Raw genomic sequence first — 12,029 nt, forward strand, 5'->3', positions numbered from 1 at the left:
CACGCTTCCGGCGTAGTCGTCGAAGGGCATGCGAAAGATTTCCGATAATCTGGTGGCGATGGTCGTGCAGAGTGGTGAAGTCGCGGGCGATGAGCACGCCTGGGAAAGCTCCATTGCAAGCATACGACAATCCCTCGTGGGGGATCTGCTGAGTCTGTTCCAGCGAGATAGTGGACAGCTTCCCTCGCAGTGGAGCCCAGCGAACTCGGGCAGGTTCCAGGTGAATGAAGCAAGCGTATCTCCTTTCCAGTCAGAGGTCTGTAGAAGTTTGGCTGGTCTTCCAGCTCATCCATGCTTATTGATACGATCGGAATGCTGAGAGTGACCGGCCAGTACCGGCTGCTGGTGAGGTAAAGACCGATGAGCAAAGCAAGATGGCTGAGTGGAGATGCTGCCCTCCGTCCAGGTCCGCCTGTCGTTCCGCCATCGGAGAGGCCGCCGTCTGACATGCGTTGTCATGCAGGTCATGCACATTCGATTGACTGCTGAGCTACAAGGCCAAGCGTGGCGAGAAGGCGCAGAAGAAGCGAGTCGGCTATCCGTGCGACCCCTTCCCGGGGTTCTTGGTCCTTTCAAACCACGGGCCAGGTCACTCGAGGCGCCCCGGCTTGGACGTGCGGGTCTGGACATACGAGGCACGAGGTACCTAGGGATGATTGCACTACCGACTCATCAGCCAATTCACAACGAAAACGCGTCCAAAATCGTACAATACCACCAGGGCATCGTTTACATGTTCATTCCATCGTTCGAACGCTACCTGTACGTCGGGGGTATACACCACGTCCTCTAGCATCCAGTGTCCAATCCGATCACTCCCACTCTGGCTTTCCATGCCAGTAGCTTTGCATCTTAGGCAACACCTTTGTCGGCTCCTCCAATCTCAGACGCCAGCTTGCATTAAGCCTAGGTGCCTCTTTTGTGTGCTGTCCTGGCCTCCTTTCACGATCTCAGTTGCCGCATGGGCACAAGGTAGTCTTCATTTCCTGTTTGCCCATTCCCGCGAGCAAGCATAGAATAGCATTTTGCACTTTCGCAAACGACGTTCAAATCCTTTGCAGTGCCGTCCTTGCTACCCTTTTCGAGATTCAAGAGGCTCTTGCCAATTCGTTCCAACAGAATTTCGCCTCCTGTCCTCCTCTCACTCAATCAACGGCTTCCTCTGATTCCCAATCATCGTCACCCCAAGCGCCCTCAACCCCGCCGGATCATTCGCCTTAACAATCGACGCTGCCGGCAACATGGGATTATCCGGAGAAATATGCGCCGCGTCCTTCGCCGCCTGCTCAATCGCCTCCATCTCCTCTTTACACCCCGCGTGATCAAACGGACACACCACAATCGGCTGCCTCAGCAAGATATCCCTTGCGGAGGACAGCTTCGCCTTCACGGTGAGGTAGTACTCGATCTTGTACAGCGTGCCGGTGGTCGTGAAGCCGCTGACGTTGTACATGGGGAACTCCTTTCTCGCTCGCGGGAGCACGCCTTCGCTGTCGCGGAGTTCGCGGGCGGGGAAGACGAGGCCGAGGTTGGTGAAGTAGCCTGCTTCGGGCATTTTGACGCCGACGGATTGTTGGTGCTTTGCGAGGGTTTTGACTTTTCGCGTGGGCTCGTCGCCTTCGGGGTTGTAAATGATTTCTTCGTCGATGCCGACTGTGATTGATTGGATGAGCACTTTTTTGGCTTTGCTCATCCAGTCTGGGTTCGGAGAGAGTTTGATGTAGACTGAGACTGGGTCCAGAGGGCCGTAGCTCCATCGCGGAAGACTGATGCCCAGTGTCACCAGGTGATCCGTCACTCGTTCCGCGCTTTCGGGTCGATTGTACATGCCAAAGGTCGAAAGGGTGTCGTATCTCGATATCGGCACCGGGAATGCGTGTTTCCTTTGCTCCTGGTGTCCTTGCTGCACCGTCACCACAATCTCGTAGAAGGTCTCCGCCGTACGCTTGTCCAGTTGTAATGATGCGGGCGGTACTCTTCTTGCGACCTCTTCTCCTCCTCGTCCGTATGGTATGAATATGACGAATGGTAGGTCCATTAGTAGGACTGACTCCGCCTCCTTTCCAGGTGAACATCGGAAAAGTAGCATTTCCTTCCCTACGATATCTGTAATCTCTTTTCGTGGGGACGATAGCTGTGATCGGAAGACGGATTCGGCGGCAGGGTTGATCGATTCGCGACGTTGGAGGGATACCGTGACGAGGGATATATGGACGGGAGCGGAGACTCCTGTGCCTGGACGGATCTCAACTCGTCCTTCTATTCGAGGCTGCGAAAAGTGTTGTTAGCATACCCGTCCAATCTTCGCAGACCCTCCATCTACCCATCCTTCGTCCTTCCTGGTTCATGACATACCAATGTCGCCGAAATCCCCGGGTATCCCACCAAGAAGTTGCTATTCGGCGGTCCCGAGACTCTCACGAAAGCTGCCATGGCGGCCTCTTTCCGATCACTTCGCCTGGATGTGGCAATAGACTCCCGTGCATCACCACCATGTGTGGCCATGCCCTTGCGTACCCCGCCGGGACTCAGGAGGCGTGTTTGGGATTACCTCGTTTCCGTGGTATGGCCCGTAAAGATGGAGTGATTCAATGCTGGAAAGCTGCGACTTTGGATGTGGGCCTGGAGTCGCAACGAGAGTATTGGCCGTGTCGCTTGTCGTTGCGACAATAGCTGGTATTGAGGATAGTTATGGTATGATCTGCTGTATGTTGATCGTGTTGTCGAGCTCGTCGTCGCGCTGGCGCGGAGGCGTGGAGTCCAAGGTTCTAGTTGCGAGCTGTGTTTTGGCGGCGAGGCTAGAAGCTGAAGCTTGCTGCTGATGGGCTGAAGTGACGCTGTTGTGCAGCTTGGACGAGATTGTTGGTAAGGAGATTCCTTATGATGGGAGATGTATTGCAACTTGCGACCTGTCAACAAATGTCCAACAGTGGATGTATGTCAAGCCTGACTCGCGAGTTTGAAGATGTGATTAAAACGTGCTATTGTCATTGTGATCGCTGTCTTGAAACAGCTCGTCCGGCATGTGTAGAACTATGTCCCGCCGATTTGCCGTGGCCCAGGAATTGCTAGTTCTACCCGACCCCCCGCTGCAAGTCGTCAAACCTCACTTCCATTGCACTTCGTTCCAACAACGACGTGCCTTGGCGACATATCATCTTGAGGTCCGTCAATGGATATACGGAAGGATAGGGCTCTGTAACTACCTCCTCCATCTCAGCGACCACCCACCATGTCCGTCACACTCAATACCACGCACGGCGATGTGAAGCTCGAACTCTTCTGCCAGGCGTGTCCGAAAACCACCTACAACTTCCTCGCCCTCTGTGCCAGCGGAGGCTACAATGACTCTCCCTTCCACCGACTCATCCCCAACTTCATGATTCAAGGCGGCTCTCCCAGTACAGGGACGACAAAAGAGAGCAATTCCGTCTACGGAGGCATGTTTGAAGATGAGATCAAGTCTTCGTTGAGACATCACGCGAGGGGAATCTTGAGCATGGCGAACAAGGGACCGGCGACGAATGGGAGTCAGTTCTTCATCACGTTGGCTGCGGCACCGCATTTGGATGGGAAGAACACGGCGTTTGGCAGGGTGTTGGAGGGTTGGGATGTGCTGGATAAGATGGAGGAGGTCAAGGTGGACAAGAAGAATCGGCCGCAGGAGGCGATCAAGATTCGGAGCGTGAGGATACATGCGAACCCGTTGGCGGATGAGAGATGAGACGGAAGGGCACGAGGAGGATGATTGAATATCTGAGGGAGCAACCAGATGGGTAGGCTTGCCGTGCTCGTGGGAGCGACGTGTGCCCGAGCATGGTGGCTGTCGGCAAAGTCGCGATGGGACTCACTCCTGTGAGAGTTTTGAGGCTATCTCACGCGCCATTGTGGAATATGGCACCCGTTGAGCCTCGCGGCAACTGGCCCTCCACGCTCCGAGTAAGTCACCACGGACATACCTGCTCCTTGTACAGGCAGCGAAAGCCTGCTCAGCGAGTAGACTCGCGTGTGTTACGTCGCCAGCACGATGCATTCAGCTCAATAGGAGGAGAAAGCTGGCGATTTGGCATGCGGCCTGGTGGTCAACGACAGCACAGAGTGAAGTAAACGCTCTTTTCTCATATGTTCAGGTGTCTTCAAATGTCTCCTTCTCCTTCTCACAAGACGTCTGCCTGTTCGGCGATTGATCGTGCTTGCCCGACGCGCTCGGTCACCGAAATTCTTCTTGCTCTCGTCCGTCCGACACCTCTTCACTTCGTTCGTCAAACTTCACTTCTACATCTCCCTTCCGACGACCTCCACCCTCTTCGCAACACCAACATCACCGCACCTCCATGCTCGACTGGTCCTGCATCGTCTCATCGCTGTAGCCACGCGAGCACCGCGATTTACAACCCCTGATTGAGGTGTGCCACGCGACGGCATCGATCTCAGCCGCCACGTTGCAACATCTACGGTCTACCACGCGTCACAATGTCCGATCTCTGTCGTAAGGACCCTCCGTTTATTGCCCCATTAGGCATCTCACTCTCGCCGGATCGTGCTGATGGTGTCTCAGACAACTGCGGCGACTGCCACTTGGGCTTTCACCCAGGGCGCTGCCCTCGAGCTCTGCAAGACTGTTTGATATGTAACAGCAAAGGGCACACCTACAACTTCTGCAAGTCCTCCGCAGGAGCTGCTATTCTTGACTCGCACTGACTGTCGTCCTTCAGGTCCGCTCGGTGTGAAGAACCTTGATAAGACCTACCAGGTACGTCCCACCAATTCGTCTGCCCCAGAGGCACACGTTCCATGACTTGCTAACGCGCTGCAGTACTGGATGCTTTGTATGACGATCACCTCACGCGACCAGCCTTCTCTGCACAACTACTAACTAGGCCAGGCCACAACTGCGACCGTTGGCATCTCCCCGAGCCTTGTTACCAAGATCTTGTGAAATGCAGCCGCTGCCCTCACTTCGGACACCTTCCACTCTTCTGCCCGATCGATCCTCTCCCGCGAACGAAGCCATTGGGAGATCCAAAGCCCGATGCCGGAGACTCCCAAGACGGCATGCTCGAGCACGAAAACGCCGACGACGCGAGGCCATCTGAGCGAAGCGCTTCACCTCCTCAGACGCTGGTGGAGGACATCCGCAAGATCCATCCGGGTATTTGGTGGTCATACACAAGGAGAGAGAAGCGTGCTGACATCAAGTTAGATCTCGTTCGCAAGATCAGCACCCGAGCTGTTCTCAACTTCTGCAATGCGACCAGGCAGCAAAACTCGCAGGACGCCGTCCGCCAGCACACTCAGCCGTTCTCTTCGACCATCCTGCCGCCAATGCCTACACTCGAAGGAGAAACTTCAAGAAACTTCAAGTACAATACCATCGACGATGGGACCAGAGCGCCAGCTCAAGCCACAAATCAATACCACGCCAGGGAGGGCACGTCGGACATGCTCTTCGACGCTCCGTACGCTGCTGCATCGCCCCTATACCGACCAAACGCGTTCTACCCATCCAGAGGTCAGGTCCTTCAAGTCGCCGAAGCCTTACGTTTCCCCGTGAACACAATCGGAGCAGAGGTCGAGCGTGTTCCCGAGACATTACACGATGAAGCCGTCGGTATGACGAGCACACCGGAGGTCATGACCATGAGAGGAGACAACAGCGCTCTCCCGGTGCCGGTGACCGTTCCGAGCACCAAGTCAAAGGGCAAAAAGGAGACGCGTCAACAAAAGCAGCGGGTGGGCTCGACTCGTTGTGAGCCTTGCAAGAAGACACACGTGAGTATTGTCGCGATCAAACACTGTACTTCTCACTGACAAAGAGCAGAAGAAGTGCGTTCATGGTGGAGAGGGCAATGGTACGGCGGCTGTAGCTGATAACGAGCCTCAGTCCTCTGCGCCGAGCAGGAAGAGACGCAAGACGGCCGACTCTGTTGCCGCTGACCATACCGATCCGCTCCACGCTGCCACAGCCTCGCTGACTCCATTCGCTCGGCCGGCGCTCTCGAACCCCATGGAACAGACGGCAAACTTCCACCACCATGGAGTTCCCTCGTACGATCGGACTCACACCTTCCAGAACGAAACTCCTACCACATCAAGAATGCCACTCTACGCAGCCGGCTACCAGACCGTGGGCCGCGACAAGTCGCAGGGATCCATCGCGCCCTATGAGAGCAACAACCGGGATGAAGCTCAGTGGCGTCGTCACGCCGGTATGCATGCGCTCCCTCCACCTGTCAGCGGCTCAGGAGGTAGCTCTCTTGCGGACTGGCGGCCCTTGTACCTGGACAACGGCGCTCATGGCCGTGGGCGAGATGCGTACGGCATCCAGGATGCCCACCCCACACTCGATGCAGGCGACTATGCCCACAACTTCGTTGCTCAGCCAGACAATGATCGCATCAATGCTGGAGCCATGCAGAGCGACTCCATGGAGGCGGCCTATCATGCCCCACAACATCTGCACGACCAGCAAGTCTTCTCCCAGAGCGACGCAGGCCATCAAGACAGCGACGTATACACCTTCGACTCCGACAACCGTGTCTCCGGCACTCAAGAGCAAGCCATTGCTGCGATCAACGGCAACGATGACGAAAGCAATTACAGCCACAACCACACGCATCAGGAGAGCGGCGATGCAGCACCAAGGACCCTCCCGACTCTCGTCGATCAGGCCCCTGACACAATCAAGGTCAATGGTCCAAAGAAGAAGGCCAAGCGTACGGGGCATGGTGAGTCGTCTTGTGTATGAAGTGATGCCAAAGAACAAGAGCTAATTCACCATTCTAGAAGCCTCGAAAATCGCGAACGCGTCTTGAAACAAGGCGAGTTGAGCTAGCGAAGGTCAAGGACGGAGAGACGCGAAGGCATGCGAAGTGGCTTTGCTTTTGTTGCGGAACGCGAGCGGTGGGATGGCGTTTCGAAAAGTTCTGCTGCATCGTCTCGTGCGAGATGGGAATGACCATGCAAAGCGAGCCGGCGAGAAGCGTCGCGGATGGCTTTTACTTTGCGAGTTTGCTTTCAAGTTTCCTTCTCCGAGCGCAGCGCTTGACTAATCTGCCATGCGAGAAGCGAGGCAGCAATGAGATACGTGTGTTTTGAAAAGTTTTGCTTGAGTGTTTCTTTGCTAGCCGTATACCACTCCACTCATCGCAAGACTGACGTTCATGACATTCCCGAATAACAGTCCAGTGTCCCAACGATCGGGCATCTATAATCGTTCCAAGATCTTGGTTCGGCAGTCGTGTGGCTGGGTTGGATCGTGGAGCTTAAATTTGATGCCCCACAGTGAATGAGCAGGGATTCCACCTGTGGACTTCCATCATCTCATATCTGGTCTTACATATATCTCCGCCAAGACACACCTCCTTGCTTCATCAACTCCAAATCCCGTGCGGCGTCTTGGAATGAAGATCTGAACCCAGCAGATCCAAAAGAAGAGATCCATCCCCGACAACCTGGTTCATCCATCTTCGCATGAACGACTTCGGTCCCAGCTCCACCAACAAACATGCGGACTCTCTCCGGCGGACTGGCGCTGGCGCTGACCACCCTCTGCATCAGCCACACACACGCCGTATCACCATCAGAATACCGCGATGCCTGCCCGGACTATCTACACTACTCCCGCGTCAAGCATGGCCCACTCAGCAATGGCCCCATGAGACTTCCCTACCAACGTCCGGCGAAACCATGCCGGACCTTTACATCCTCCCTTGTGGAGAAGATCATCAACGACATGAACACCAGTCTCGTCGATCGAGATCTCGCACGGCTATTCGAGAATGCCTTTCCCAACACTCTCGACACGACGGTGAGATGGCATGTTGACTCGACGCAGAAAGGGCATCCCGAGAATGCGTTCCAACAGATGCTGGACTTTGGAGACCCGGACGCCTGGGAGGGACCGCAGAGTTTCATCGTGACGGGCGATATCAATGCGGAGTGGTTGCGGGATTCGACCAACCAGTTGGCGCAGTATCAGCGGCTTGCGAAGAGTGACAAGGATATTGAGATGCTGATTCTCGGGGCGATCAACACGCAAGCGGAATATGTCATCGCCTCACCCTACTGCAACGCCTTCCAACCACCACCTCCCAGCGGCCTCCAACCCAGCAACAACGGCCAAAACGACAACGTTCACCCCGTCTACGAACCCAGCCAAGTCTTCGAATGCAAATACGAACTCGACTCTCTCGCCCACTTCCTCTCCCTCTCCAACCAATTCTACGCCTCCACTGGTTCCACCGCCTTCCTCACTCCCCGCTGGTACACCGCACTCTCCTCCCTCCTCAAAGTCCTCGACCAACAATCCCGCCCCACCTTCACCGAATCCACCGGCTCCTTCGAACCCCAAACCTACCGCTTCCAACGCTGGACCGACGCCGGCACCGAAACCCTCCCCCTCTCCGGCAACGGCAACCCCCTCAACTGGTCCACCGGTCTCATCCGCTCCGCTTTCCGCCCCTCCGACGACGCCACCATCTTCGGCTTCTTCATCCCCGCCAACGCCATGATGTCTGTCGAACTCAAACGCGCCGCAGCCATGCTCACCGCCGCGGGCAAACCACACATCGGCCAAACGCTCAAGAACCGCGGCGAGATCATCGAAAAAGGCGTCTGGGAACACGGCGTGGTACACCACAAAACTCACGGCCCGGTCTTCGCTTTCGAAGTCGACGGATACGGCTCCGCTTTACTCATGGACGACGCGAACCTCCCTTCCCTCCTCGCCCTTCCTCTTCTCGGCTTCTTGAAGCGGGAAGAGCGAACCTACCAAAACACCCGCAAAATGATCCTCAGCAAAGCAGGAAACCCTTACTACCTCACCGGCTCCGTCTTCAGCGGTATCGGCGGTCCACACGTGGGACTAAGGAATGCGTGGCCGATGAGTTTGTTGGTGCAAGCGATGACGAGCGACGATGATGAGGAGATTAGAGGGTGTTTGGAGGCGGTGAAGAAGGTCAGTCCGTTGGGATTGGTGCATGAGAGCGTGAATGTGGAGGTGAAGAAGGATTTTACGAGGAGTTGGTTTGCGTGGGCGAATAGCGTGTTTGCGCAGACGATTTTGGATTTGGCGGAGAGGAAGCCGCATTTGTTGTTCAAGGAGGGGAGGGGGAAGTATGTTGTTGGGGAGGAGGGTGGGAAGGAAGCTTGAGGTTGCTGGTCGAATGTCGCTGGACGGCTGGAGTTTGTTATTGAGCGGGCATTGTAGGCGTTAGACCATAGCTCTGGTAGCATCTTCCAATATACCCCAACATCATACCTATCGTCTCGACTCGCTTGCACAAGAGTTATGCATTACACAAGCCCCGCTAGCGAAGAATTATGTCATCCCCTCCAAATTTTTATGCAAACCGTCTCGAGAACTTCAGCTTTCCCGCACCAGACCTCGCTCTTGTCCACCACACCAACACACCACAAAATGCCAATACGCAAGCGAAATGAATTCCTGGATGGAGGCGACAGCGAGGAAGAGCTTGAGAATGGATCTGACTCGGACGCGGAAGAGGGAAGGGCGGCGATAGGCGGGCATGCGAATAAGAGGCGCAGGGTCGATACAGAGTCTGAGAGATCTTTGAGTGAGGTGGAGGATGAGGTGAAGGAGGAGAAGGTGGTGGAGAAGAATGCAGTGGAGGAGAAGTCTGGTAAAGGGAAGAGGGCGAAAGAGAACAAGTCGGGGAAGGGCGAGGATACTCGCTTCGACTTCAGCAATTTCGAGGATGCAGAACCTCCGGCCGACGACCAGGACGAAGACATAGCTCAGGACGACAACGCCGACACACCTCCCACCTTACCTCTCAAACCCGCCAAAAAGTCCTCCGACCTCAAACAATACGAAGCCGCCCAACGCGCCCTCCGCAAATCCGGCGTAATCTACATCTCGCGAGTCCCACCCTTCATGAAACCCCACACGCTCAAACACCTCCTCTCGCCGCACGCTCCCTCCGGCCTCAACCGCATCTTCCTCACCCCCGAAGACCAGATTCAACACACCAAACGCGTCAAAAACGGCGGCAACAAGAAAAAATCCTTCACCGACGGCTGGGTCGAATTCACCTCCAAACGCGAAGCCCAACGCGCCGCGGAGCTGCTCAATGGCAACATCATCGGCGGGAAAAAGGGCGGGTTCTATCACGATGATTTGTGGAATGTCAAGTATTTGAAAGGGTTCAAGTGGAATCATTTGACGGAGCAGGTGGCGAATGAGAATGCGGAACGGGCGGCGAGGACGAGGGAGGAGATTCGACGGACGAGGAAGGAGAATAAGGCTTTTGTGGAGGATGTGGAGAGGGGGAAGATGTTGGAGGGGATGGAGGGGAAGGCGAGGAGGAAGAAGGAGAGAGGGGGTGAGGGTGGGGAGGTGAGGAGGAGGAAGTTGGAGTTTACGCAGAGGAAGGCGAAGAGGGGTGGGGAGGAGGGGGATGGGGTGGGGAGTAGTAGGGTTTTGGGGATGATTTTTTGAGGGGAGGTACGGTGTGGACGATGTTCAAGTACTGCAGGGCTTCCTGCACCCTTCTCGTTGTGATGTTCAACGGTCTGTGATTATTGTGCTGACTGACCAGTTTCTTTGGCAAGAGATTGGGCTTTTCGCTGCTCATGACGAGATAGTACGGATCAAGAGAGGCCCACAGGGAAAGCAGCGACTACGTGACACGGTTGCGGACTGACGTTGAGCACAAAAGAAAGAAGTGTTCGTCATTCGTAGGTCTATGTTGTTCATCGATTCATCCCACTCGTCATTCGTTCTTTCCTTCTTGCATGCATTCGGGAATGCATTTATTCGGCAGGCATTCGTTCGGTAATGCATTCATTCGATGATGCATTCGTTCGGTGATGCATTCGTTCGGTGATGCTTTCGTTCGTGGATGCACTCGTTCGTCGATGATGCAATCATTCATTCATCCGTCCAATCGACATCCCAAGAAAACCTATCCTCCATCTCCTGCTCACTTCTATGGCACCGTAGCATCGTGCAAGCGTCGACCATGAGGTGACGTAACTTGGTGATCGTCGCTGGAGGATGCTTCCGTTGCTCATCAAGTCCCTCATGAATCAACTCATTCCATCGCTGCTCCTCGTTCTCATGGTTTCCATGGACAATGCGCCCGTGCTGTCGTCCGAAGTTGTCGATCGTCATCGTTCATTGCTCCTTCAGTTTGATCGATGTTGTATTTGCGGTGTTCGAGAGGATTGGCCTGCAGGATCGTGATACGTCAAGCGTGAGTTCTGGATTGAGACGGGCAATGTCGAGAGGGTTGATTGGTCTTCCGTGTCTCTCGGAACGGCGTCCAAAAGGTAGTGGTTGTGGTTGATGTCCTCAGTGGAGAAGCATTTGGCCGGTGAGCTCCTCGGTATCGATGGCGTGTTCGAGAGGCAGAGGCATTTGTGCTCTGCATGGTGGCTGTTGAGCTTGAATGCCATTTGCAGACAGTGGATGTTGGTCTAAGCAAAGATGTACAAGGCAGCGTAAGCCAGGACAACGACCGGGACAAGAGGCAACATCTTTGCTAACGGATCCGCTGTTGCAACCATCGCGAGCAAGGACCAGAAGGCGAGGCACGCCGCAGTATATGTATTTTCACCCCAGCACACTCAACAGACCCTTAAGATCCCCGTCCGGAGATGTCAAAAAGTAAGCAGCACCGGTATCCAGGTTCAAATCGTAGAATCCTTGTCTCAATCCGATCGAAAACATCCAAGTTCCCTTCCTCAACGGGTGTTGAAACACAAGGGTCCCAAGAAATCCAATCTTCAAGCCTGGGGGTCGTCGACGGAAAGTTGGAAACTGCAAAATCGCGCGAACGACAACGGGGACAAACCCAGCTATATGTAAGCTACGGTTGTGCTCGGATCTGCCACGTCAAAAGAGAAAAAAGTATGTACCGGCGCCCGGGCGTGTCATATGCAAGGGACCTCATGACCACGCACAGCAGCTGCAGGCCTGCACGAGAGCTTCCCCTCGGCACGCGATCAAACTTGTTCGATTTTTTGGCGAGCTCTATTGGATGAATGACGAGAAGATGCGTTAG

At 55.0% G+C, this 12,029-nt stretch overlaps 5 protein-coding genes across 5 annotated transcripts; 3 read left to right on the top strand and 2 right to left on the bottom strand.

Annotated features, from left to right (window-relative positions):
* Positions 1–1,141: 1,141 nt before the first annotated feature.
* MYCGRDRAFT_47525 (uncharacterized protein) lies at positions 1,142–2,433 on the bottom strand (the record flags this gene model as incomplete). The annotated part of the gene is made up of 2 exons (XM_003849766.1): positions 1,142–2,269; positions 2,356–2,433. The coding sequence occupies 2 exons, from the start codon at positions 2,431–2,433 to the stop codon at positions 1,142–1,144; spliced, it is 1,206 nt and encodes a 401-aa protein (XP_003849814.1).
* Positions 2,434–3,189: 756 nt separating this feature from the next.
* On the top strand, positions 3,190–3,734 carry MYCGRDRAFT_105653 (uncharacterized protein; the record flags this gene model as incomplete). The annotated part of the gene is made up of 1 exon (XM_003849252.1): positions 3,190–3,734. The coding sequence occupies one exon, from the start codon at positions 3,233–3,235 to the stop codon at positions 3,722–3,724; it is 492 nt and encodes a 163-aa protein (XP_003849300.1).
* A 3,773-nt stretch (positions 3,735–7,507) lies between these two features.
* MYCGRDRAFT_47544 (uncharacterized protein) lies at positions 7,508–9,154 on the top strand (the record flags this gene model as incomplete). The annotated part of the gene is made up of 1 exon (XM_003849253.1): positions 7,508–9,154. The coding sequence occupies one exon, from the start codon at positions 7,508–7,510 to the stop codon at positions 9,152–9,154; it is 1,647 nt and encodes a 548-aa protein (XP_003849301.1).
* A 267-nt stretch (positions 9,155–9,421) lies between these two features.
* Positions 9,422–10,177, top strand: MYCGRDRAFT_30651 (uncharacterized protein; the record flags this gene model as incomplete). Its single annotated transcript, XM_003849254.1, has 2 exons — positions 9,422–9,610; positions 9,683–10,177. Coding segments are annotated over 2 exons (684 nt in total), but the record flags the coding sequence as incomplete, so codon positions are not given.
* An 854-nt stretch (positions 10,178–11,031) lies between these two features.
* On the bottom strand, positions 11,032–11,755 carry MYCGRDRAFT_105657 (uncharacterized protein; the record flags this gene model as incomplete). Its single annotated transcript, XM_003849765.1, has 1 exon — positions 11,032–11,755. The coding sequence occupies one exon, from the start codon at positions 11,419–11,421 to the stop codon at positions 11,152–11,154; it is 270 nt and encodes an 89-aa protein (XP_003849813.1).
* Between the last annotated feature and the right edge of the window lie 274 nt (positions 11,756–12,029).

This window comes from Zymoseptoria tritici, chromosome 9 (genome assembly GCF_000219625.1).
Source record: "Zymoseptoria tritici IPO323 chromosome 9, whole genome shotgun sequence".
NCBI classification, from domain to species: domain Eukaryota; kingdom Fungi; phylum Ascomycota; class Dothideomycetes; order Mycosphaerellales; family Mycosphaerellaceae; genus Zymoseptoria; species Zymoseptoria tritici.